Source organism: Gallus gallus, chromosome 1 (genome assembly GCF_016699485.2).
Source record: "Gallus gallus isolate bGalGal1 chromosome 1, bGalGal1.mat.broiler.GRCg7b, whole genome shotgun sequence".
In the NCBI taxonomy this organism is placed as follows: Eukaryota; Metazoa; Chordata; class Aves; order Galliformes; family Phasianidae; genus Gallus; species Gallus gallus.
Genome location: NC_052532.1, coordinates 30,129,777 through 30,157,173, shown reverse-complemented (window position 1 = coordinate 30,157,173; position 27,397 = coordinate 30,129,777). Strand labels below are relative to the sequence as shown.

Genomic DNA, 27,397 nt, shown 5'->3' with positions numbered 1-27,397 from the left:
AATGCATTACTGCGGGCACACAAGAGCATATTGTTGGGACATTCACTCATGCAAGCAGTATGTGTCACAGCCTGCTGCTGAAACCCATACAAGTTTCCATCTACTGTCAGAAGTCATCTTTTAGCCAATAGAGTATGTGATTCTCCCACCACGCTTTTGGGGTAATTGGGTGTAAAATGTTTCAGAACTGAAAGGACTGTGTCTAATGGCCACAAGTAATGAATGTAAAGAAATATTTATCACTTAAGATAGTGTATGGACTCGAGCCAGCTGTGAGAACAACACGTGTATAAGTGTGTATCTTTATTGTAAAAAAAAATACATTTAGCAGCAAAGTTGTCTAGAAACAGAAATTGAAGGGAACGTCATGACTGAAAACAAAGCTGCATTTCTTAGAAAATGAAGTATGTGTGCATATATCTGTTGTACTTCCAAAACGTGTGAGAATATGTACCGAATGCCATCCTGCTAAATGAACTACAAGGCAGTTTGGAGAAAAAAACTGCTGAAGTCTATAAATGAAAATATTGTTTAGAAAAGGGGAATAACATGGCACATGACATTACTTCACTGAAGAAATATGATCGCATATTTTACAGTAACATTTTCTCAACGATGGTCTGGAGTGCAATACGTGTAGGAAGAGGAGAAGAGCCAGGGCAGTCACTGGTGGCCATTGGAGAGCAGAGAAGTTTGCAGGCACCAGCTCCTGTCCAGAGGGCAAAAGAAACAGAAGGATCACGGGGTAACAGAGACTTCACAGTACCTTCACATTCATTTTCAGGAGCAAAGTATAGACTGAGTACTAAAAATAAACCCCTAAGCAAACAAACAATTCTTAAATGTATAGTGATTTTATTAAGACAGTTTCCACACCACCTACATGCTTTTGAGTTACCATAACTGGTTAAAATACTTGTGAAATGAGTCACTAAAATACATATTAAGGAGGAACGGCGCTTTTCTCTATTAGTTGTTAATCTTCCTGATGAGGCTGACTTGCTTTTCATTAGAAGCCTGACTGATGCCACCACCTGCTGACTTGGGATCACTGTTTCAGATAAGGCACTATTTCCTTCTGCCACCTGCTCTACCGAATAGTGCTGGAATTCAGCTGATGTTTTTAAATACCAGTGTCAAGACTGTAGCTGTTTCTGCGACTTATATTTTAAGCTCCGGGTTTCCCCAGGAGTGTTCTGTTAATTTTAGCTAGTTCAAAATGCAGCAATGAGTAAAAAAAAAAAATCAGAGCCTGATGGCTCAAGTTTTAAGAATGATGATTTCCTATCTCTTAATTTACTTTGGTTCCCTAAGAAATCCAAGTATTGAATTCAGTTTACATCTTCTACTGTTCTTTAACTCCCTTGGTTCTTGTTCTGCACTGGGTTAATTGGCTACAAGATGCCAATACACAGAGGAGGGTACAGTATAAGAATAAAATCTCGTCTTGTATAAGCTAGGATATAGACTGTCCATGTATTTTAGAAACAGAAGTAGGGTAGCCTTTCAGAAATTACCACAGCTACTCTTTTTGCCTGGATGGTTTCAAGAGAATGCAAGAGTGAAATGACTGTGTGCAATTACTCCACGTGGGCACTGATTTGACATGGCCAGACTTAATGACTGCCTGATCTCCAGGTAACTCACTATTGAAACATAGATGTAATTTTTTTGTTCAGGAGGAAGTTTGAATTTCAGCAAATCAATTTTCTCTTTAAGTGGGCTGCATGCCATTAGGTAATTCTGTGAGTTGAAGTATTATAAGATACACAGATCTATATGCCAGCATATTTCTATAGACACTTTAAAGAAAACTTCAATAATATTTGAAGTTCCTTTCTTTTTAGTGTAAACTAGAACTGGGAAATGTGCAGTTCTACTATAAAATGCAATGCATGTTTTACATGCACATAAATGGCACACAACATGTATTTTGAGAGGATGAGGTAGCAGTAAGGATCCTGACTGATCTCTGTAGACTAAGATGAGTTTTCAAGGCTCTGACCACAGTTTCAAAAGCATCTAACAGATTTCATGAATTTTCAAGATTAGGCAACACTCGTCTTCAGCAAAGGCACAGCGTAACAGTTTTGCTTCTGTAGGCAGTCAGATCCATTAAAAGGAATGGTCTCATACTTTTATTATCTATTGAATAAAACTGCTCATTATTGTCTGAAAGTGTAATGAAAGAGCTTATCGTTATGCATGTGTGGGAGATTAATGTTAAAATCACAGTGGAACTACTTAGAGTTTCTCATTCTTCAGTAACAAATGAGTTATTGAGCACAGAAGCTTAATATATCTTCGGTTTTTGAAATGAAAAAGTTTAAAAGAGGGAACAGGTCTTAGGAGGGAAAAAAAAAGAGGGAATGAGTGTCTTGTTGCTTGATGGCTCAAAATCAAAGTTACTTACAACTGGCCCAAATACTGTCCATTTTGTGACTCTCCAATTCTTAAATCAAATGATCTGGTGATTCTGCTGCGAACAGAATCCACAACACAAAACCATTGTTTGGCAGGAAAGTCTTAGGACTGTCTGCATGTTATTTGGATTTTACTAGTCAGTGACATTAAAGTTTGTGTGCTGCTTACAGATAGCACAAACTCTCTTTGAACAATGGTTTTAATAAAATGCCTTGGATTTGTACTTCTCGCTTGCTGGAAGTGACTTTATACATCTTACATCATGTTGAACAGTGGCATCACAGTTTTTGAAGCACTGAGGGAAGTATCCTTGTACTTCTATACCAAAATCTCACAATTTATACGTTTCATACCCTTTGTGACCTATCCATTTTGCAGTCATCTTTAAATCTGTTCACAGATGTAACATTAAAGGAAAATATTTCAGGTCCAGCATGGCACTATACAAAGTTATTAACTTTTTGTTCAGGGTCTGAACTAAGCTTTTGTTTCAATTCCTTTGTTGAGCCCTAATCTTATTATTCTTTTTCCTGACATGCTTGACCAGAGAATATAAAAGAAAAAACTGGAAAAGCTTTTACTTTGATGCCATTTCTTTCGAGCTGCCAAAGTAAAGCAAACTGCTTCAGCCGTAAGGAAAAGTTCTACCCAGTAATCCCAGGCCTAAAGACCTCAACAAGAATGATTCAGGATCCTGGAGTTTGATTTCTGTTGCTGTCACAATGAGTTATGAAACCATGCAACAGAAAGCTGATCTAACTGCTATACTGTAACAGATTTTCCACTAGGGAAATGGAATGTGGAAAATATATAGTGGAACATCATCAAGAAAATGAGTTACAAGCATGCCCAGCTTACTTTACTGCACAGCTAAAGGAAACACAAGATCAAATCTCCTTTGGAAGAAATAGGATTAAACCTGTGTTTTCCCTTGAATTAATTTTGTAACTCACGGCTGAGATCAGAAAGGTCTCTTCCTTCGTTAGTTTTGTAAATCTAAAACTGAATTCAGCCAAAATCACCTGGTGAATTTGAATTTGCTTATCCAAACAAAAAACATCACTGTAATTCTCTTGAAGATTTGTAATTCCCTTGAAGATAATCCTTCAGTTTAACAAAGACAGAAGTACAGCATTGTTGAATCTTATAGAATAATGGATTCCAAAATGAGTTGAAATTATAACTGTCTTTGAAATACTTGAAGTATACATGTTGAAGTAAAAAAAAATAAAAATAAAAAAAAATTATTGATGTCATATGATTTTTCTATCAAAGAAACAGACACTTTACAAAAGGAGTCCAGGTTTCCTTTACCTGTAATTCAGCTCTGAATGCTGAGTGAGTACAGGCCTGGTACAACTGTAGTTCCTCATATACAGCTGCTTGTTGCTTTGCCACTGGAGCACACATCCATTTTTTGTCCTGGTAGTCAGTTTGGTATTTTTCTTGTGAATCTCCAAGTAGGAAAAGCAGTGTGTGAAGAAAGGTTAAAAAGTCATGTATCTGAACGAACAGCCACACTAGCACAGCGAATCCAGTTCAGATGTGCTTAGATCCTTCTCTGTGACTTCACTCATATGGACATCTACTTCAATACAAACTTCTGGCTTTGTGGAGTCTAGTTCCTCTGAAGCTGACATTTGTAAGATGTAGAGGATAACATGGGCTAAACATAGGTTTAAATTAGTGTGATTAGGAACCATTTCACGTGCTATCAGCAATTTGATGCTCACATTTTATGTCTGGCTTTTGTGTCTTGCAATATTAAATTTACATTCTCTTCTGGAGTAATTTTAGGGTATTGCCCCGAATGGGTCTCTGGAAAAAAGCTGGGTAGCTAGGAGAGTGCTATGTGAGACAAATCATCCCCAGCATAACTAACAGTGTTGATACGAGAGATGAATTGGGCCCTATGTCTCCTTACTGTAGGAATACTTTCTCTTGAGCCAAAGTAACAGCTGCAGTGTTCTTGTGACTTGGAAAAAAAAAAAAAAAGCTTGCATTGTTGGCAGAAGTACACATGCCTTTATCTTCAGAAGACAGTGATTCTTCTTTTTCTGAATGATTTGTGGGGGGTCACTTGTGAATCTCAGGTTAGAGGGTTTTTTGTTATGCACTCCATGAGTATGCAGCAACCTACACTTGTCTGCCCTGGGAAGCTGAAATTTCCCCCCTGATAAAACAGGTGCACTGTGCTGACAGAGCTCCAAGGCGGGGTGAAGTGCAGGGCGGGATTCCTGCCCCTGGGTTAGCACAGAGCAGCCTGTCAGCTCCTGCCTGGGACACTGAGATCCAGAACTTCCATGGAAGTTGTAACACACCGGGTGCAATTCCTTGTAGCTGGCACACGCTTCTCCACTTTCCCTTCCAGCAGGTGTGTAATGACATCAAAGTGCCTGTCTTCACCTATGATACAGAGAAATTATTTGAATCAGTTTTATTTAACTGGTAGCTATGACTGCCTGGCATACATTTAATCATTTGCAATTAATACATTTGGCCAGTAGTTAGATTTCCATTGTCTTCAATTGCTCTAAAGACAATATTGCAAAATTCTTCCAGTCACAAATAATGCAGGATCCAATAAAAACTATGGGAAGCAAGTTCCAATTACATGGCACGGTGTGCCATATCTGTCAGTCTCTATGTAAGCTGGTATTTCACAGATGAAACTTGGCAAAAGACTTCATATTAAGTAACATAAGAGTTATGAACTTCCAGTTACATTTGATTTGAGAAAAAGTGCAGACATTAACCTTAGAGCAAGTCACCACTTTTACAAAACTGTTACAATTTGATATGAACAGTTTAAGATAAACGTATACATACTGTAGGAACAACCCTCTAATCTTTTTTGGAAGAGCATTTGCACCAACCTAAGAATGAAATGGGTTGTTATGTCAAACTGTGGAACTGTTCTCAACTGTTCTAAACCACTACAGATTTATAGTGGATTCTATAGGCTTTCATTGACTTCACTCCCTTCAAATTCTGTGGGTTCACAGGCTCATCTACAGGGTCACTGTGAACAGCTCCCTGTTCCCCAGCGTCCTCAGCAAATGCACTGTGCACACAGCAGTGTTCTCCTAGGCTGCCTAGACAGTGACTGGGCTGGTGGAAGGGACAGTCCCTCCAGCGAGAGAGAATGGGACCCAGCCAGGGTTTCTTTCAGCTCACCTCAGAGCATCTCTGGCAGTACCCCTGCTGCCCTCACACCTTCATCCATCCTTATGCACTGCTCTATGGCTCACAGAACTTGGCATCTTGTTCCCAAGACTAGAGAAGATCTAGTGTTAGGATCCTAAGGCTGTTTAGCCTCTTTCTACTTGTGTTGGTGACAATATTTCACTGTGACCTCTATGTTGTCATAGGGTCCGATAGTCAGATGTCTTTGCACACCCCTGGAGCGGCAGGGTGGGCATCCCTCTGGAAAGGAAGCTAAGGCCAGGCTCAATGGCATGGGGTGTACCTAAGGAGGAGAAAACAGGGTGGAGGACAGGCTGAGCAGCACTGGAATAACATGGGCTTGGAGCTATTTGCAGCATGCCCAGCGATCTTGCTAGGCTGAGTGCCTGGGCAAGGCCAGTTGCTCCAGGTAACACTAGCCTTGAGCAAGGAGGCTTGAGCCACTCCTGCTCTGACTCCAGGGAGCTGGTGGCTTCATAGTATGTGTCCAATCACTATGTAAATGTAACATCTCAGGATAAACATTAGTCAAGGTGATGCATAGGAAGTGACTGAGCAAGTTTGTGCAACTGCTTTCATCTCCTGACAAGAAATAAATAAAGAACCCGGGGGATTGATTTAAATTGTACTCCACAAGAAAAAATGTTTTGATAAAACAATGAAGACGTAAAATATATACTTCATATTCTCCCTGCATTCGTTTTTGTCATCAATCTTATTTTTGATAGTGACTTCTCTGACTTAAATGTGGCCTTTGCCTTGCTAAAGGCTTTACACTGCTATCTTCTTCCACTTTGCGACTTTCAGTTAAACAAAAGACCAATTTAATAAAATGGAGGCAAGGACAAGCGCAATGATTTAATAGCTAATCTTTGGTAGAATGTATTGAAGCTAAAGAATAAATTCATTAACTACTAAATGTTCATGTGCTAAGTGTGCATTACAAATATTTGAGTAATCATGACATAACTGCAGTTCAGTTTGTCCATGCAGTCCCACTGCAGCCCTGAGTGGTCTCACTGAGCACAGAATATCCTTGTATTTCATTCATTTGCAAAGTAATTGGCACAACGCACTTCATTCCAAACATAGCGGCTGAAAGAGATAAGTGAAAAGAATCAACAGTGTAAATAGATGGATTTATTTCACTAATGTAGGAGGCATTTTAAAGGCAACTGTTCAACACCAAGCTTTAATGTCAGCGCAGATTTAATTAAGTCAGAATACATTACATTTCTGAGGACTGTATTTGCAGATGTAAACCAGCACAGTCCCACAGCCTTAGCTGGAGCTTCACCCGTCTATAACTTCAAGCCTTGATAGAACTTGTCAAATGTTTCAGTTGACTCTCCTTTCTTCCTCTTCAATTCCCTTGTAGCTTTTCTCCTGATGTTTTTCCCCCTATATCTCCGTTCTTTTAGTAGGTCTAATGATTCTGATTTTCCTCTCCATTTGGTCTCTAAAGCTTTCTCCAGGATCCTTTCTAATTTGTTTAAGAGAATCATGGAATAGTCTGGCCAGGGAAGGTATCTCTGAAGGTCACCTAGCCCAAGCTTCTGCTCAAAGCTAATTTCCAAGTCAGCCTACACTGCCATGCTCCAATCCATCAGTCCTTTCTCTTTTGTGGACAGCAGATCCAATGGAGCTATCACCAATTATTCTAAAACCAATGCTACCTTTTCATCTCACTCTTTAATTATATATTTCTGCAACTGTTCCTTAAAAAAGCTTCCATAATTCTCCAACTTTATTTCATCCTCATGCCTGTCTCCATCATTATACCTCTTAATGTCACAGCAAACATACTATTTCTATGCACTGTGGATTTTCTGATGGAATTATGTTACTTCTTAATAAAAATACGCCCCTTCCTTTGATACACAGGGTTATATTTACTCATCGCAAGACTCAAACCGATTCCATATGGACAGAGGTCAGGTTGAATGACCGCAGCTTATGGCCCAAAGCCATGCAGGTAACATGAATGTTATCCAAGTGGCTAAAAAACACTATTTTTCTCTGTTTCTCTGCACAGCTAATCTGCCTTGCAACTGCAAATCAAGCCTTTGCATAATATCTGTGGCGCCTTCTCTTTTTGTTAAATATAGTGTTCAGTGGTTTCTGAAAGGGTTTATACAGAAAGGGTTTAGATTTGAATGCCAGACATGGTCTAAATCACTGGGCATCAGCAAAATGTGACGGCAAAATCTGGCCACTTTTCATAAAATTACTTTTAGGATAGGAAAGGGGTGATTCCTCTGGATTTCCTGGAACCCAGACAAATTATCAACTCCATACTGTATCAACTGTATCACCATCAACTCTGACCACTGTAAAAACCTGAAAACTTCTGGTAATGCAATCAGGAAACTTTCTGGAGTTCATATGATGAAATCTACTTTAAGAAGGGAAACTGCTAATAAATCTTTAATTAAACCGCTCAACATAATGCATCAAATGCTTTAGTTATTTAGCTGTTAATAACATTATTTACATAGTATATGACCTGGAGTATCATGAGTGTATAATTAGCACAGATGGGCCGCACTTGTCTGAAATGCTTTGAAGGGGTTTGGCAGGCACTGGTCTGCGCACACTCTGTGTGAGGAGGGCACGGGGCACCCTAGGCGATGCATTCTGAGTAGCCCTACTCAGTAGACTTCTAGAAGTCCCGAAGTGGGGTGTGTGACTCTGCCCCGGGAGCTGCTGGGGCTATCACAAATCGCAGTCCGTGGGCATCACGGTGTCAGACCCTGCTTTGTGTGGAGGTCGCCTTCTCCAGGGCCGCGCCTGCGGGCCTCACGGTACAGCTGACCTGAGGTCAGCAGGGTGCCTGCGGGCAAAGCGGAAGGTGATGGGACCGTCCCTATGTGCACAGAGCTTGTCTCAGGAGTCCGTTTCTCTCCCGCTAATGATACCGTCCTCGGGCTCTCCGCCGCTTCCACCAGGGGACGTGGAGTGCCAGGCGGCCACCGGCCCAGAGGCCCCCCAAGCCGCGGGGCGCCGGGCGCGGGCGGGCGCTGCGGGCGGAGGAGGCGCCGCGCTCCGCCATTGGGCATCGCCTGCCCCGGGGGCGGGCCGGGCCCGGGGCCGGCTTTGAAGTGCGGGTCCAGGGATGGCCACCGCCTGAAGGCGGCTTGGCATCCTCCTCGTCTCCCCGCCGGCGGTTGCGGCAGGGGCGAGGGAGGCGGAGGAAGGGCCGCAAGGAGGAAGGGCCGCCCTCGCCCACCTCGGCGGCGGAGCGGAGCTGGGAGTGGATGCGAGGGGCCGGGAGGAGAAGGGCTGCGGGTGCGGGGCGGCTTCCCGCCTCGTGAGGGGAGCGCGGCGGCGGCGGCGAGGGGGGACGCGGGCGGCATGGGGGAGCCGAGCGGCGCGGGGGCGGCCCAGGCGGTTCGCGGCCGCTGAGGCGGCGGCCCGGGGGCGCTGCGGGCGCGGAGCGAGCCATGCGGGGGGCGAAGTGGCTGGCGGCTGTGCTGTGCCCCCTCGCCCTGCTCGTCGCCAGGTTGTGGGCGTTTCGCCTCCACCCGGGACAAGGTAAGCGAGCTGCAACAAAGGCGGCGGGCGGCCCGTGGGGCTGCGGAGGGGCCGGCGGGGGGGCTGGGGGGGGAACCGGGCGGGGCGGCGGCGGGGGGCTTTCTGTGGAGAGAGCGGGGCGGCTCCGCGTGGGCAGTGCCGCCCGAGTGCCTCTGTGCTGCCCGGCGACGCTGAATCCCGCGCTCTCCCTTACAGAGACCTTAGTGAAGCAGCTGTCCTCCTATGAAATAGTCACACCTGTCCGGGTGAATGAGTTCGGAGAAGTTTTTCCCCACACGCGTCACTTCAGCAGGAGGAAAAGGAGCTCGGAGCCCGCAGCACTCCGCACACACTACCGGCTCAGCGCGTACGGGCAGCTCTTCCAGCTCAACCTGAGCGCCGACGCGGGCTTCATCGCCGCGCATTTCGCTGCGTTGCACGTCGGGGCCCCGCGGCAGCCGCCCTCCCCCGACCTGCGGCACTGCTTCTACCGCGGGCACGTCAACGCGCAGCAGGCGCACGTGGCCGTCCTCAGCGTCTGCGGCGGCCTGGTAAGTGCGTGCGCTCCCCGGCCCCATTCATCTCCTTCCTGAAAGGCACGCAGTGGGATGCAGGGCTGGAAGCTCTCGGGCGGCGTTCCAAGCGGTTGGTCATGCAGTGTCTTGGCACTGGTGGCTGGCTTGCAATCGTGACGGGATATACAGACGCTGCTTTCAAAGAGTCTTTTGCTGGCCGGTGGTGGCATTGCTTGATGTAATGCTTCGAGTTTCGGGAGCTGCATCAACCAATAGTTACAGGGGAGAAAACAAATGGTGCCTCAGACTCAGGGGGCTTTTGTTTTGGTAAAATGATGCCACTAGTTGGCATCAGACAGGTGTTTGCAGCTAAGTGGCTGTTACTTACGTCTAAGTTTAGAATAATGGCTCTTGAGAAGATGAGAGAAGGCTGAGTGTTGATATTTTCTGTGCTTTCAGCTGTTCTGTAGCGGTGTCACATTCTTGGAGGTGCACAGCAGCACTCCCCAGTCGTTTTTCTGTTCAAGTGAATGGGAAGTTTTCTGCTGGGTTATCTGGCAGTGTGACTATAAAATGCTGCTTGACATAATTTAATTGAGCAAAGAAATCAAAACTGCATGGAAATAAATTATGTACCTCTACTTTGATAGCATTTTTATGCCTTTCCAAGTGTATAATGAAGAAATAGTACCACACTGCTGTCTGTCAAGAGCAGTTGTACTGTGTTGTTGCATTTCATAGTTCCTTGTCTAGAAACAAGATGAGATATCTGGCACTTTGCTGTAGCGCTACTTATGAATTACTAAAGAGAAATGAATGAAAGCTGCATTTACTGCCGTACCAGTCATTGCAGTTTCAGTGCTTTAAAATAGCTACACATCAATATGTGATGCTGTAAGTCTTACTCTCAATTCAAGTCAGGGTTGTGTGATGCTTCTTATTGCTGCAGTATAAACATTCAGGACTTCTGGGAAGTGAAACAATCCAGTGACAGCATTTTCTTATCACTTTATAGTAGCATGTACAAGATAGAGTGGAGTTGGGTGGAAGCATGTTGGAGAGTGTGGTGTGTGTTGAAAGAAGACTATGCATGTGATGGAAAAGCATCAGAAAAAGAAGTGATACTTCAGAGGGACACTTGTATTGTTTAGTGCTTACTGTTGGATTTGTGGTTATATGCCACCTTGTCTTTGGGTTGAGGCCTTTGGACTTGAGCAGGTCTGTGGAAATTACAGAGGAAGACATTCCAAAACCTTAATTCTGTAGGCATCACAGCTTTGCCTGTCTTGCTTTACCAGCAGATCTCATTGGTTCTGCTTTATACAAAACCCAACTTGAATCTATACTAAAGCCCTCAGTTTGTTGCACACCTGGGGCACGAAAGGAGTCGATAAGAGGAGGAGTCACAAGTAGTTGCAAGTGTTTTTTGTGTACGGGTTCATTCATATAGCATGGCACTGAGAATGGTGCTGTAGTCTACACAAGATAAATACAAGAAGTTTTATAATATTTTCTTATTTTCTTCTTGCAAATAGTCAATTTTCATTACTCGAAGGGGCCATATAGTGAAAATGACTTACCTGAAAAATGCGTACCTACCATACTTCAAAGCTGTCCCAACAACCTATTATTGGCAGTTCTCAAACTATCAGTACAACCTTTGCTGTAATAATTTAAGTGTCTTATTTTCCTTTTTCTGTACTTCATTTGAACATTATAATCTACACTATGCATTATTCCCCTCAGAAGCCATTAAACAGCAGTAAGTTGAACCTTTACATCTTCTAGGTGAACCCTGTGAACTTCCACTGTAGTTTCTGGCTGGACTTTGTGGCCTCTGTCATTACTTGGCTGTCAGAAATCCCTGGTCTGGGCTACTACCAAATGCCTTCCTCTCCCAGAGTTCCCCAGACCTTCTCTTGCTGTTTATTCCACCACCTTTTGCCAGGCAGGCATAGCCTTGGGCAGTGTAGATGTCACACCCTGTGACATCCCAGCATTATGGCCACCTTCCCCTTGTTAATGAACCTGGGGCCATGAGGGGACAAGGAGACTGTCACAGCCAGATTATGTATGTACAGAGTATTCTCTAACCTGGTTTGGTGCTTTCAGTTCACTGTTCTTCCTCGTTCTTTTGGTTTCACACTCCTTGTGTGACTGATAGCGGAGAGGACTTCTTTGGAGGAGAAGAATGGATTTAAAAGGAAGGAGATAGAGGCCGGGAGGCTTCCTTCTGTGATACATTGTCTTCTCTAAGCCTGTTCTGCATGTGCAGTTGTCTTCCTTCAGTGCAGTTGTCCTCCTCTTGGAGGACTAGAAAAGTTAGTGAGAAGATCTTTCTTTCAGGGGTTTTAAAGTGTATTTGCTTTGTGCATTCAACAAATGTACACGTGAAAATAAGCTAGTCAGTGATTTTGCTTCCATTGAACAATACCACGCTTTGTGGATAAATGCAGAGATGTAAGTGATATAAGGATTACTGCTGAGGTAAGATGCTGCTGCTTGTGAGTGAAAGTAGGCTGTGGGGACTTGGCAGCTCTGTATTCTGTTTAAGTAAAATCTGTTCTCTCTAGCATCTGTTTTCTCCCATGCAGAACTTGAGTTTTGTGTGTGGAAATTAAAATACAAGGGATTGCTTAAAATTATTACATAGAATTCTATCTTCCAAACTTGCATGTATAAGGCAATAGCTGTGGACCAGTGCTTTAAAAGCTAGGGATGGATAAAGGATGTGAACTTATAGGAAAATGAATGGTGGAATTCTAAAAGTAGCTCTTAAGATGTACCTGAGAGTGATCTGAAGTTGCACCATGCACTTTCTTTGTTATCCTGTAGGCTCCTTTCCCCAGGCTCTGCATCACCTATGCTGGCAGCTTCACTGCTGCTTTCCAAGTTCGTTCTTCTCTTGACTGCACTGTCAAGCTGAGTGCGGTTTTTTTTTTTTCCCCAAGCTTTCTTTTCCCCTTCAGTTAAGCCTTTTTCTGAGTGTGCCAAGAGCATGTACAACCCGGAGTACCCATGGAACTTCGCTTAATGGCCCCTGACACCCTGTATGCAGTTCTGTTGTGTTCTGTTTCAGAGTGTGCCCTGGGTTCAGAGATGCAAATGGCAAAAGGAGGTTAGAAGGTCAGCGGGGAGCCTGGAGTAATTGCAAGGAGGGAGCCTGTAATTGGGGAAGTTTGGGAGGCTGTCAAAGGCAGGAGGTCATTTGTAGTGATGGCCTGGGTGCCTTGTTGAATGTCTGATTACAAACACACATTTCTTACATCTTTAAAGTGATTTTGGAAATCTTGTACTTCATTTCACTCTATTCTTACTTCTACTGCATTGGTCTGTTTTAGCTTCCTACTAACATGGGAAACAAGATCTGCTGAGAATGTCACTGGATTCATGTGGGCTAAAGTGACCTCTCAAACATTATCTTGACAGCAAAATCACAGGTGAAAGCAATTTAACTTTCAAGAAAATACAGGCTACAACTTCCATGACAAATGCAAACAAATGCCAATTTGTGTTGTATCCCACTGTGAGATATCACTATTTGTAACTACATAGGTTGTTCCAAAAGTAGTGTATCCTACATTATTTCCATGAAAGCTCTGATAGCTACAAAGAGGACAATAACACTATTTGTTAGCACAATTTCTCAGCTGCAAAACACTATTTTTCAGCATAATCGCCATCATTAGCAGGTTTGTGTGGATGAGATGTTCTCATCTCTGGTAGAGATGTTCTTCATTTTGTGGTGTGACAGCTGTGTGTGGCCATCCAGAACATGCCTTATCTTTCATGTTGCTGCTGCTGAAATGAACAACCCACTGTGGCCACACCCACTGCTTGGCCTCCATAATGGTTCAGCAAGTGTTAATGAATGTCAATAGGTGCCTTTTTTTTCTGTGAAGGGGAATTAACTAACACACCTTTTACTTTATATGAACTTCCATGCCAGATGCTATTCTGTCAGACTGCCCTTCTGCTGCTGTCTGTCACACAGCAACAAAATGTAATGGAGTATTGGTGGAGAGGTTCCGTCTCTACTTCATTGTGTTGACCCATGATATCAGAGGCAGACGGTGGTATGGCAGTAGGAGGCATTACTTCTGGAGCAACCTACACGGTGTAGCCAGCATCTAATTTCTTGTGGAGCTCTAATGCAGGTAACAGACTTGTTGCCTTGATTGTTCTGCCCACTGTTTTTTGTGCTGCATAGTACTAGTAACTTTGAGTTAAGCTACAGTGGCTTTCCAAAGAAAATTTTAACACTTGTAACTGGAAGATATGTTTTACCTTAATATAACATAGAGGTGCAACTTCAGAAAAGTTACTTTTGAAATTTGAATGTCAGATTAGCTTTCAGTATTCAGATCACTGAAGTCTGAGAGCATCTATAAGCCACATACTAGTTCTTACAGATTTTTTTTCCCTTCATAAACAAGGAAAAAGTCATACTAAAATGTCAAGGTGTTCAATTCTTGTTTGGACAAATGTATTCATAGAATATCATAGAATGTCATAGAATGGCCTAGGTTGAATTGGAACACAGTGATCATCTTGTTTCAACCCCCCTGCTATGTGCAGGCTTGCCAGCCACTAAACCAGGCTGCCCAGAGCCACATCCAACCTGGGATTCTTATTACTGCTGACAGGCAGTAATATAACAGCTAAAAAAAAAAAATAATAATTACTACTGTTATTGACCCTTGCATTTATTTTGTCACTCATCAGCACGAAATGGTTTCAGGTATAAGGACTTACTGACTAAGAGATGAATTTTTTCAAAAGTAGCTAAACAGAATAAAAACCAATTCATTAGTAGAGTGAACTTATAGGAAGAGACGTTGATATTCAATTGCTTTGTTTGTGGCTTTTTCCACCTGTGTTCCTATCTGATTATTTTTATTGCTATTGACTTCAATTCATTTGTGTTTTCTTGTCTTACTTTGGTTTGTGTTCTTACCTTTCCATAATATATATTGGCAGAAGCAGTATCAGTTTTTAAGTATTTTCATTTGTGATGCTCAATCTCTTTGAGTAGGAGACTATTTTGATGACCACAGCTGCCTGAAGTCTTCCTGGTCTTGCATGTTGATCCCGGAGTGGATGGGAAAGACTTTAACTCATGCTATCTTGTCTTAGCGTTGCTTTCCTGCATATGAGCACTAGAGGTCTTCCGTACATCTGAAGATATGCATAATTGCATATGGACCTGTACTGACTCAGTTTCTGCATGCACGCCTTGGCAAAATAACTATTGAATGCACGAGTCATTTGAAAGATTGTAGTAGCAAGTTAGGTAGTATGAGAAGAGGTCATATTTTCTGGACATACACATATTGACAAAAGTATTCAAAGCATGTACTGCAGTAGACTAAAATGAGGTGAAATTCTCACTATACCTTATGTGTGCTAACTGCTTGAGTGGTAAGTGCCTGATAACGGTAGAAGGGCCTCTTTGGAGCTGTTTGTCTCTCTAGGAAAGTAAAAAGTGTTTCTGTGTTTTCTTAAAACATTGAAGCTGGGCAGTTCTTCCTAAACAGGGGTAATTTGGAAGTGTGAGGTTTCCTTCTTCACTGAGACAGATAAGATTGTGGTGGAGCTTCCTCTAATACTGAGAGTTTGGAGGATCCCTTGGGTTTGCATTCTAGAGGAGTACTTAGCTTGATAACATACTCATGAGTGTTTTCTAGCTAAATACATTCATATGTGCATATGCTTAATTTCCCAGTTCTATTGGACACTGGAATAGCTACTTTTCCATAAACTTAATGAGGTATTTCTATGGCAGAAGTTGACAGGTATATTTTTAAGTATATTTTTAAACTTGATTTGTTCAGTTAGTTCCAATTAGTCCAGTTTTACTGATAAACAGGCCCTTGCGTTTCCTTCCACTCCGATGGATCTTGTTAATTGCTGTGATCCCTGCAGGCTCTTCTACCTGCTTTTTCTATCTGTCTTTGAGATAACTATATAGCAGAGAATTGGAGAGAATATTAAAACAACTAGCCTGTTACTACAAATTTTATTTATAAGCTTTCTGAAATGCCATTTTTTTACTTGGCTTCAGCCAGATTTTTGCTGCCTAGAGTAGACTTACGGTGTGACTCTCAGGGTACCTATGTCTGAATTTTCCACTTCCCATGTGAATAGGCTTTCCCTTATGCCACTAGATGGGAAGTAAACAGTCTTTTTGTCTTCCTAAGTGAAAGCATGATAGTATTCAACCAGGAACTAGGCATCTATCTACCCAGACCAGGACACTTCTGAGCATGGGTAGGTGCATTATTAGTTCTGTTAGAAGTGTGACTTAGTCTGCCAGAGGTATGATTACCATCTGCTAATGAAATCCTACTGTCACAAAATTGGTAGGCAAATATGAAGTTAGATCATGCAGTTCAACTTAAAATTAGGTATTTTTTCCTGTATGCTTTTTTTTGTTTTACTCTATCAGTCTTTAAGAACCTGATGGGAAGAAACAGTACATTTCACTTCTAAAAAAGTATTCCACTACATAACTCTTTCATTAGCTGGGTTATTTTTTCTGTTGTTTACCTTATTTATTTGTTATTGCTTTTTACTTTATTGTATTACCTCAGTTTAATGAGTAAGCTATGACTTCTATATGTTATATATGTTATATTTCTCTAGTTGAATTATCTACTGCTAGAAATGTCTTCTGCAGATACTGTCAGTGTACCCTAACTTCTAATGCTTTTCATTTCCTTGAGCTAATTAGACTGTGCCTCTTATGTCTTTCATTAAAAAATGTTGCAACCGTGGAGCAGGCAGAGAAGAGTGAAGGATTTACTCACATGATTAAGAAGAGCTTTGAATTAATATGACATGGAAAGAAGGGAGAGTAATATAAGAAGAGGGTATTTGGTAACTTAGTTTGAATGAGGAAGTATCCTTGCTGTATACTTGCAGGTTTTTGAGTTGGAGTTAAGAACCACACTGTAAGGGCTTGAAAAACACTTAATCATAGGAGTGGAAGTTACCTGGGAGGGAGTCTGCCAGTTTGGAGTCATGTTTTCAAGACCATCATTCTAGCATTTTTCTGAAGTCGTTCCAGTTTTGCTGTTGGACATATTAATTCCATGTTTCCAGAACTTGTTATATATCCCTTATGTTTTCCATGTGTTCTTCGAAGTTGTATGTGGATACAGTGCATACTTTAATCATAAATTGTGCAATAGTTGTTTCTACCCTTGCAATAGAGCAAATGCATTGCTGAGGACTGTGCAGTTTTAAGCCACTTCAAGCTGATAAGACATATCATACAGAGTGGGTATCCATGTTGATCTCTTCAATCTTAATTCAATATAAAGTGTTTTAACTCATCCAGAAGATTAAACACAAGAAATAAATTATCATTCTCATGTAGATTTTCTCATAAATTTCCTCTGTCTGTGTTTATGCATAGTCCTGTGTGGTGTTCCCTCTTTCTTGCTTTCTTTGGACCACTTATTTATAACGTACAGGGGAGTGTTTTCAATTTTAAATTCTACTTCTACTGAAGAGGTCTTTTAAATGTTCTTCTATCTCTATCTCTGAACAGAAGTAAAATGGTTAGGGCAGATTTCTTGTTACATGATTTGAGAGGTGCCTGTTGATAAGTAAATCCAGTTTGTTTCTGATTTGACTTCCTGCAACAGCTTGGGCTCCTGTTTCAGCAACCTGCCTCTGTACTTCCAGGTTATCTAGTTTCATTTGGTTTTACAGAACTATTTTTTTAATGTGGATCTTGAAGCCCTTTTCTTTGTGTGCCTATTTCATAGGAATGGCTCTGTTTGTATTTGCTGTCTGACACCGGATAAAATATCACTTTCATGAATGAAGGACGGCAAACCAGGCAGAGCAATGTAGCTGCTGATTGAATTTTGTAGACCTGTATGTTAGGAAAATGAGGAGATATGTAGTTAATCAAAATAAAGCTTTAGTGTAAGAATTGGTGGTGGTAGTTTCAAAATTGGCTTCACTTAACTTTTTTTGGCTGAATTGCCTTCTGAGATGCTGGTTTTCCATTTGTTAATCTGATGACAACCACATATGGGTATTGTGGTCTCCAAACACTTGGATTTTTTTAGTATTGCACTTCAGATTCATTTTACTGATATGGAATAGTTTTTAGTGTTAGCTTGGATTTTAAATTGCAGATACAATATACGGCTAAGTTAGAGCACTGTTTTTTTCCCTCATGCAATAGATTCATTTCACATGCAATATAAAGACTTCTTATTAACTTGGGTAGGAGATGTGCAGTAAACTTCCACATAGACTGCAAGTGGGATGTATTCCTAACCAGTCAGTGACAACAGTAGTTGGTTGTTTGTCTATACATTGAGGAGAGAATTAAAGGAAGAGTAAAGTTTGTGTTGCAGATTTTGATCAGCTAAATGCACATAACTAAACAGACAGTTGATGCTGATAGACTTCAAGAATCAATTGCCCAGGGTATGAAAAAGTGAGAGGGCACCTAGTGCAATTTTTCTAGTGTCTAAAAAGGTGGGACCTCCTGTACCTTAGATTTTAAGCTTCTGATTTAAAACACATTGCCTTCAGAATTATTCTGATATAATTCTGAAGTGTAGTGCAGAATTCTTCCTTTCCAGCTGTCTGTCCTAACTTTGTGTGTTGTGAGCTTATAATGTATTTTTTTGTTACATGTAACAAAGGAGAATGTGTTCTTCTCCTTTCTAGTGATTTTTTTTTTTCTCTATTTGTTCTTCAGTATGCCTACTATTAGGACAAGATTCTGAATTTCACTTAAAATGCTTGTGTCAGTTCTGATTGTGATACTTAGACTTCAGAATAATGACAGTTGAACTGCAGATTAGGCATTTAATACTGTGTTCTCATGGTTTTGTCCTGTGTGATGGGCAGGCATTGGAGCACTCTTCCATGGTGCCTGGCAGTCTGATTTTGCTGTTTACTTTCTTTGATGCAAAGTTGCTTTTCTCCTAGATAAACAGTTTTATTTCCCCAGCTAATCTTTACCATTTCACCTAAAAAAATGACTTTCTTTAGTAGGAAGTGTAGATCTTAGCTGGAGAGTGGAGTTGGTAAATGGTATGTAAGTTCAATTGCTGGTGCTGAAACGAACTGTGGGAGTACATACATAGAGGAAAAAGAAAGCAGGATTGCTTCTTGTGGAGTGTCAGCAATACAAGATTGGCTTACATCAGTCATGGTGCATTGTGCAACTCTGTTCACTGTATAGGTCAGTGCATGCCTGGATACAATTTTGAATTCTTAGGTGGTTTACCACTGGTAACTCTTGAGTACAAGATCAGGAATCTGAGTGGAATTCTCAAAGTTGTGAAACTCCCTCAAAAACATGAATTAGTGACTTTCTTGTAGAGTGAAATGATAGAGAAATACACCCTTGTTCTTGCTTTTTTTTTCCTAGTGAAGTATGCTATTCTAGATGAGTTTTGAAAATGTTTGTGGAAAACTTTCCTCAGTAGTTGTATGCTGTTATTCTCATAGTTGGTGTTTGTCATAGCTGAAATAATTTCTTGTTAACAGCCTTTAAGATTTTACTGTGGTGTTGAAGAAACTGGTATAGAGTATCTGCTCTAGCTCTGGGAAGTAGGGGAGAACTAAAAGTTATGTGGGGGAATAAAGCAGCAGTAAAGGTTTTTCTTCCATTAAACCTAAATTAACATTTAAAATGTCTTTTATCTAAAATTGGGTTTTTAGGGTATGCCAGCAGAAAAGAACTGATCAGCTTGTTAGTGTTCACAGATTGTACACAGCCACACATCCTTTTTTTGGTGGTTTTGGCTTTGCTAATTTCAACTAAAACATCAGTGTGAATCTTAGCATCAGTTTTTACTGCTGGCTAATGCTGCTGCTATTATGTGGACAAAACAGTTTTAGAAGAAAAAGGTTGTGTAAGTTATATGAAGGATAGAAGGCAGCAACTCAGTCTAGAATTCAGACAGCAGCTAAATCCTGACTTTCTTGATGGCTTTCAATCCTCTCTATGCTGTTTCCTCAGCAGTTGTGCTTGGTTATACTTAGATTCTTTTTTACTTCAGTGATGTTGGTTTTACTGAGTCTGTATAAAGATTACATACAATATATTGTTAGTGTATCTTGATTATATTGTTAATATATCCTCCTTACTTATGAGTAAGGTAGTCTCTAATATGATATTACTCTGGGGGGACAAGACTCTAAAAAAAAAAACTTTTGCCTTATCTTCCAGCTTCCACTCTTGTCTTGTACAAATTTATTTTTATTAATCTGAAAATATTAAGTAGTTTATATTATGAAAGTTATAAAAATAATTTTATTTTTAGTGGAGAATAAAGCAATTGCTTCTCTTACTTTCAGATGGGCACCTTTAAAGCACATGATGGTGAATATTTTTTAGAACCTCTGATGAAAACGGATGGAGGTGAACATGAAGATGAGCATAACAAACCACATCTTATATACAGACATGAAGAAATTAATAGAAAGTATCAGAAATCCCATAAACCTTGTGAAGTTTCAGGTATAGTCCCACTTTCATTTTCAATGCAACTTTTTTTTCGAGTGTTAGTTCTCATATTTAAAAAAAAAAAAGGCAAGTTGCCATTTGAGGACATTTTTCTCCAGATTGTTTCACTAGACCCCTGTGTTTTTCTTCCATGTAAGTTTGGCAAGAATTACTTTTTTCCCTTCCACTGGGTAATTTAAATGTAGGAGGAAATAGGCATGTAACAGTGTATCCTGACGTTTCAAGAACTTCTTGATTTGTTTTTACACCCTGCATATGTTGTTCTGTATGTAAACACTTAAAGGACAGATCCATGGGAGTTGTTGCTTACAGTCACAAAAGATAATGTTTATTTCAAACTTAAAGAATAATTGGAGATGTATGTCCTCCCTAAGCATGAAATTATATAATATTACTCATTAATGTAGATGTTTTTCCTTTTGGATATTTTGATAATATATTCACACTAAAAAATACATATTTAAAACTATAAAAAAGCAAGGGGAGTAATCTCAGTGCATGTTTTGGGAAGTGTCACAAGTGAATGGCTGTGCTTGCATAGTGTGACTGTACTTAAGTTAACTGAGTGCTGTAATTTTAGAGTGGGAGCATAGGCAGAGAATGGGAACCTGAAAGTAAAACAAACAAAAACCATCATTCCTCATGAGGAAGTGAGTAGAAAGCATCATGTCTTAAACTGATGTGTTTTTTAGTAGAGTGGAAAACTTCAAAGTTCGTTTTCATGGTTGTGAATGTATCTTCATAGTAAGGAAGTGATGACGGAAGGTCACCTGAAGCTTCTAAGTATAAAAGCTACACAGAAGAGCAGGATTAGGAAGAATTGATCAGATGTTCATAGACAAATTCTAAACAGAGATACCATCTACTTAATGTTAAATAGGAGAAGCCAAGATTCCTTCTGAGTGATCTTCTTAATATTTGCTGCTTTGTTAGTGCCATGTTAAAAGTATTTTTATTGTTTAAAACATTTTCAAGTCCAGTGAGAATAAATGCCTTTATTTAAATAGAAGCATATGGGCTTCATTTATTGAGTCTCCACCTCCAGTATTTTCTCTGAAGCCCAAAGTAGGAGAATGCAGGTTAAATTTGGTTCATTTTGGCATATAGAAACATCCTGTCCAATTCCATTCTACATTTTACATGAGATTGGAATCTGCTTTTAGGCATTTTGAATCTATTTGCATTTCAGAAGTGCTTATGCAACATTGAGTGCATCTGAAGAGAATAAAATACCAAATTTTACCTGAAGGAATATCTGACCAGCTGTTTAAAAACAAACTGCAAAACAAGCATAGTTTTGGCTAGTATTGTGATCTAGGATTTTTCTAAAATCATACTTTGTATACAGAATGTGTTGAAAATCCTGCTTTTCGGTGGATACATAAAGCTCCAATTACAATCATCTTTAATGGAACAAACTCCAGTGTAAGACTTTTTTTCTAAAGCTCTGTATTTTTGGAAGTTGGTGCTACCTATTCAAGGTTGCCACTTAAGAGTAAAGAGCAAAGCTTTGAATACTAGGAAGCTGATTTTTAGAGCCAACTTATTAATTTTAAATGATAGATATGTACTGACCCAAAGCAGAGCTCTTTTAGCTGAGTATTGTACAATAGGCCAATATTAGCAACTACTGCTAGAACAGCATAAAGAGAACAGTCAATTTCCCTGTTTTATGTATTGCTTCAGCTACAGAAAGCTGAGCCAGGGATTACTGTCCAATTATTATTGGGGCTGGTGGGCATTGCAAAGGTATTCCTGAAGGAAAAATTATTCGTGTGGTGTTTATGTCCTAAATAGGATATTTCTGTTTCAGTGCTAGTCTTGCTGAGTTAGTCACCTTTTTTTCTTAAAGGGGAAATAGACTTGTGATCATGAGAGTCGGTTCTTTTTAGTTAGTGGATTTTGACAATGGTATATGGCTTCCCATGTGGAAGTAGTATTTCTAAGTTCAACAGTGGATGCTTGGTCAGGTTGTGACTTGCAATGACAATAGTGATCTATCTCATCTAACTCTAGATATTTTACATCCATGTTAGTCATTCTTCTTTATGTATTTGGAGAAGAGAAAGGATGACTTACTCTGATTCATGTGACTTATTTTAGATATGCTTGCTAGGGTAACGTGACTTAATACCTGGAAATGTGTTTCACTCCACTTACTATAAAGAGAAGCTGGATGATTAGGCATTTTAACATGGATGATTTCCATGATCTGTTCAAAAAAAAGTCATGAAAATATTGGGTATATCTGACTTTAAATCCCTCCTCCATTTTGTTGTCCAGAATTGTTTCCTACTTGTTCATTGATACAATATTGAAAGGTTAAATCCTCTGTCTTGTTTTACCTTTACAGCATTTCCTAATGCTCTTCCCAGTCTTTATCTGTACATCTGTTTTTTCACATTGTGAATAAAATGCTTTAATACAGCTGCTACACCTCTGAAGTCTCCTTCAGTTCTTCTTAGTTTGAAATTGGATCACAGTGATTACTCCTAAAGTTGTTTAGCTAATTTTTCCTCACTACTTTTTTTTTTAAATCTCCCTGTCAAGGAAGGACATATGATACATTTCCTCTATTCATAAATCCTGTTTCCTTAATACAGGGAAATTAGAGGAGTTTGATGTAATGATAGCTATATGATGGCTATTGTTCATCCTCTTGTTGTTTTTGTGTTCATAAACAAAATGAATTTTATTTAGTGCAGTACAGAAGTTGTCTTGGCTAGTCCACAGATTGGTCTTCAGCTCTTATCCTAACTATGGGTTCTGGTTCCTATTTTTTCCAGTGCTCTGAAGTTTCAGACTCCTTCTGTGACTTAGTAAAAATGAGTCTGTTACAGCTTCAGCTAGCTCTCTTGTATTGTGTCAGTCAGTCTGAAAACATCAAATATTTATAGGTACTCACTAACATGGTCCTTTTCTATGTCAGCCCTTATTTTCTTCTATTCGTTGTTACTGCTAATAGTTTTTTTTTTCCAGTTGCTATTCTTGAATTTTTGTGACTGATTCAGATAACTACTCAGCAAACTTGAAGGTGTTAGTTGTTGTCTCTGTACTGTTATTTTGTTTTAGCATTGTGCCCTGACTTTAATGGGGACAGCTGACCTCTCAGAAGTAGCTTAAAGCTTACTGAGAAGGGCTCTTCCACTAGAAAATAAAATACATAGATTTAAATCCTTTCAAATTGAGAATGACACCTGAATCAGGATCTTATAAGTTGTTTGAAGAGTGTAGTTACTAAGGATTGGGAACTATACTTTGGCAGCCACTACTTAAAAGGAAGCGAGGTTTCCAGAAAGATAGTAGAGACTGACTCTGAATGGATTGGAATACCTCCTTAGGCACTATTCCAGGAAATAGTGAGAATTCAGATATACTTCTCACCGAAGTATTTTCATGTGGGCATTGTTGAAGTGACTGCCTGATCAAGGCATGAGTTTTCTTCAGATGTCACATGCCCCTGAGGGTAGCAAATTGGGAAGTGTTAAATATTGAGATGTCTCCAAGCTATATCTGTTAGACTCCAATCATATGCCACGAATATTAATAGAGCTGTCAAGAAAGTCACTTATTTATATATGAAATAAGCTATATAAGTGGAAAAAGTCCGTTCAGGACTGGAGTCTTGTCTTTACAGTTTGCTGTTGTTGGTTTTGTTGATGTTAAAGGTTTGTGTTTGAATATGGCTATTTCAGTTAACTACTTTCCATTCTTTCATTTCTTAAGCTTTTGTGCTTCTCATTCCATCCTTCCTGTTTGGATTATACTGCATTCTAGGAACTATGTAATATTGCTGTCTCTTCTTAACTAATTTTTGACATTGAATCCGGATATGAAAGAACTGTATGATAATGTTCAAGACATCTGATTTGATGTTCCTTCCATATGTAATATTTTTATTCTTGTACCAGTTCCCTTGGAAATAAGATCATAATTATAATTCTGTTTTGTCTACTTTAGACAGAGTTGTATGTCTGTTTTTAAATTTAGAAACTGAATTCTGCATTAAGTTTTTGTTGCTTTACAGAAAAAGAGGTGAAGAGCACTTTACTACATCCAAATGTCAGCAGTTTGAATGAAGAGAGAAACATTTTACTGAAGTCTCCAAGTTTAGAGTATGCTTCTAAAAATCTGTCTATGGAGGATGCTGGCAATAATCCCCATTCCCGGAAAAAACGTTTTCTTTCTTATCCAAGATATGTAGAAGTGATGGTTACAGCTGACACCAAAATGGTTCGTCATCATGGACAGAATTTACAGCACTACGTATTAACACTGATGTCAATAGTAAGTAAAGCTTAAGTTAATAAGTACTAGCAATTTCAGAGCTTTTGTTCCTGTTCTGATGTTTTCTCTTTTGCAACTTCTGTCTTCTGCTTTCTCTGAAATACATTACACAAACAACAACAAAAAACAAATAGGACCAAAATTTCAGATTCTGCCTCTTTTCAGTTAAATGTAGTGAGGTGTGTAGGTAAAATGCTATGACCAATTTCCTGATTTGCTATTACATTAAAAGAGTGGTCAAGCTTCAGTGATTTAAACGTAATGACTAATTACAGCAGTTAAAAGGTACCGTGGAAAAAATGCTTGATTATAGCAGTCCTAGTTTTTCAAGTAACTTCAAATTAATATGGGTCAGATTTTGAATTGACATTATTTGGTTCAAGTAATAATTCAACACAGCTCAACTAAAAGTCACCTCTTGTATCAATCCTCAGCTTAGTACAAGCTCTGTAAAATCAGAAGACTTACTGTGACATCTGTTTAACTGGTTTTTACTAAAAAGCTGTGCTAAAATATTCTGTATAATTACTTTTAGATCTTGTATTCTTTCGTCTGTCAAAGAAGTTTAATTTACGTGAACTGCATTTTTTTTGGACTTGCAAAGAAGTCACCAGCATTTTTGGTCTCCATGGAAATACCTGGTTTAAATAAAAATTAATCACTTGAGCTGTTAGCCATCATCTTGTAGATGAGCTGAGTAGCTCTATATTTTCCACTCGACACAATTGGCACTAGATACTTCTGTGAAGCAAATTATGAGGTGATAGATGTTGAACTTGGTGCCATCTGCAGCCTCACAAAAATTGTGTGGGTCTTGTGTACACCATGTGTTATGCCTCCTAGTTGCGTGTGGATGTGTAATATGTTGTCTGAAAGACATAGATACAGATAGGTAGGCATCTGAACTGAGTTCAGTACATTGTCACAACTAGCTATACAGCTGTCAGCAGTAGAGGTTCTGTCACCTTCTATACAGATGTAGGCATCTAAGTTTAGAAGTTTTAATGTGTCACACTGATTTCAACCAGGAAAGCTCTGTATACTTTTAAAGCATTAGGGGAAGGGGCATGGAAAGTATTTTAGGATGTAAAACTTACTTTTTTTTTTTCTTTTGTGCATATGACAATGAAATTAGTTACAGTAGTGCTATACTAAGGCTGTTCTTATCCTGTGCAGTTATGTGTTGTATCTTTGGTCCTACAAAGCAAAAAAAATGCTCTTCTAATGTATGGTTAAGATCTGTGTCATACTTAAAGGGAAATCAAAATTTTTATTTTTGTGGAATTTTTTGATTTCAGAACACTCTCACTGCACAAAAGCAGAGTTGGACAGAATTTTATTTAACTGGTTTATAAGAAATTATGAGACTTGGCATACATCTAACTTCTAATATTTGATAGTGACAGATGAAGTAATATATTGTGTAATTTTCATGAGTTGCTGTTGTGACTATGGCTAATTACTGGTCTAAACTTTTCAACTTCTTTAAGAAAACACTTTTTTTCTGCATCTGTGGGCGTCATATTCAACCACTACTCCTTATAATGTTTGTTTTTTCTATGTCTTTTAAGTAGTTAGATTTCTACTTGCTAACTCCTGCTAATGAGCCTATGGAACTCTTTCTAAGATGATCATTAAACAAATTTGTGCTGAATGAGAAAGACAAGCTATTATTTGCTAAATATCTTGACTTCCTTCTTGCAGTACCTGTCTATACTGTAGAACTTGGGTTTAGCTTCCTTATCTAAAAAAAAAAAACAAAACAGAGTTTTCCTTATATCTAACCTAAATTTCTCCTATTTTTGCTTCAAACTGTTTCTCCTTGTCCTGTCACAACAGACCCTGCTAAAGAGTCTGTCCCCCTCTTTCTTAAAGCTCCTCTTTAGATACTGAAAGTCTGCTGTTATGTCTGCGTGAGGCCTTCTCTTCTCCAGGCTGAACAGCATTAGCTTTTTCAGCCTGTCCTCTTAGGGGAAGTGTTCATGTCCTCTGCTTCTTTAGGAATTTCAAATGAGGTCATGGAATCACAGAAAGAGTTGTAAAGGACCTCTGGAAGTCTTAATTCCTTACACATGTTCACATTACCTTGTGTTTACTGGATTTGTTTGACAGATTAATATACCATCTTCATTCTCTTCCCTCTCATGTCACAGAATAGTAATGTTTCAGTAAGCTAGTAATAAATGTAGAGAATAAGTGACTACCACTCTTGGATATGCAATCAATATCAGAATTCATCAGTATGCAGGTGGATTTTTCTTGAACCACAGCCTATTAATGTTTGAAATGCAACTCCTATTCTTATTTCATTATCCATAAAGGGAAGAAATGAAACTATTCTATTCTTTCTATCATTAAACAGGTAGTTAAATTTAATAATCAAAGCTGGTGCTTGTCTGTTCAAGCAACTTCTACTGTTACAGGAAATTGTCAGATTGCTGGCATTTTAAATGTATCAAGCATTATTCTACTCATTCCAAAATTTATCTTAACTCCAAATCCAGAACTTAACTCCAATATCCAGCAAAGTAAACTTGCTACTGTAGGATACTTTTTTATGGATGGAAAATGAGAACTGGAATGTATTGCTGAATGTTTTGAAAGAGTCTTGTCACTCATCCAGTTCAACCTGTAAAGCTTAACTCAGTGTGCAAATAATCCCATTGAACCAAAGCTGGAATGCATTTTCTCATTTCTTTTAAACTGCATAAATCTTTGCAAGATGAGCGTTCATAACATTTATTCCATCGTGGAGATGTTTGTTATTGCTGTCTGAAAGTGGAAAGATTATTTTTGCCATAGAGAGGCTTTGACTTTATCAAAATCTTTATATTGAAACAATAAACAGTGGCATTATTTGATGTGAAAAGATGAATAAAACAATCTGTGACCACTCCCCCCCATTCTTCTTTGTCCTTCTAAATGTTGTATCAACGTAGCAGGCTGTAGATACTGTCATAATAGG

At 39.5% G+C, this 27,397-nt stretch overlaps 2 protein-coding genes and 1 long non-coding RNA gene across 9 annotated transcripts in view; 1 reads left to right on the top strand and 2 right to left on the bottom strand.

Moving 5' to 3' along the window:
• Positions 1–321: 321 nt before the first annotated feature.
• On the bottom strand, positions 322–9,617 carry LOC124417300. The gene is made up of 3 exons (XR_006931778.1): positions 9,344–9,617; positions 3,739–4,830; positions 322–709 (listed from the first exon to the last, which is right to left on the bottom strand). It is a non-coding gene; the product is annotated as an uncharacterized LOC124417300 (long non-coding RNA).
• LOC112533224 (basic proline-rich protein-like) lies at positions 6,802–9,047 on the bottom strand. Its single transcript, XM_025154140.3, has one exon. The coding sequence runs from the start codon at positions 8,964–8,966 to the stop codon at positions 8,349–8,351; it is 618 nt and encodes a 205-aa protein (XP_025009908.1). The 5' UTR covers positions 8,967–9,047; the 3' UTR covers positions 6,802–8,348.
• ADAMTS20 (ADAM metallopeptidase with thrombospondin type 1 motif 20) overlaps positions 8,739–27,397 on the top strand; it is an 84,576-nt gene continuing 65,917 nt past the window's right edge. For all 7 annotated transcript variants that reach the window (XR_003077126.3, XR_003077121.3, XM_015282468.4 and 4 more), the window contains exons 1-4: positions 8,739–9,144; positions 9,340–9,674; positions 19,977–20,139; positions 24,173–24,432. Coding sequence is in view for 5 of the 7 variants with exons in the window: in XM_015282468.4 (XP_015137954.2) it covers positions 9,054–9,144; positions 9,340–9,674; positions 19,977–20,139; positions 24,173–24,432 (849 nt within the window). In the remaining 2 variants the exon portion in view is untranslated. The remainder of the gene's footprint in view (positions 9,145–9,339; positions 9,675–19,976; positions 20,140–24,172; positions 24,433–27,397) is intronic.

Coding starts and splice junctions, on each gene's coding strand:
- LOC112533224 (XM_025154140.3), bottom strand. CDS start 8,966: ATGCCGCCCGCGTCCCCCCTCGCCGCCGCCGCCGCGCTCCCCTCACGA.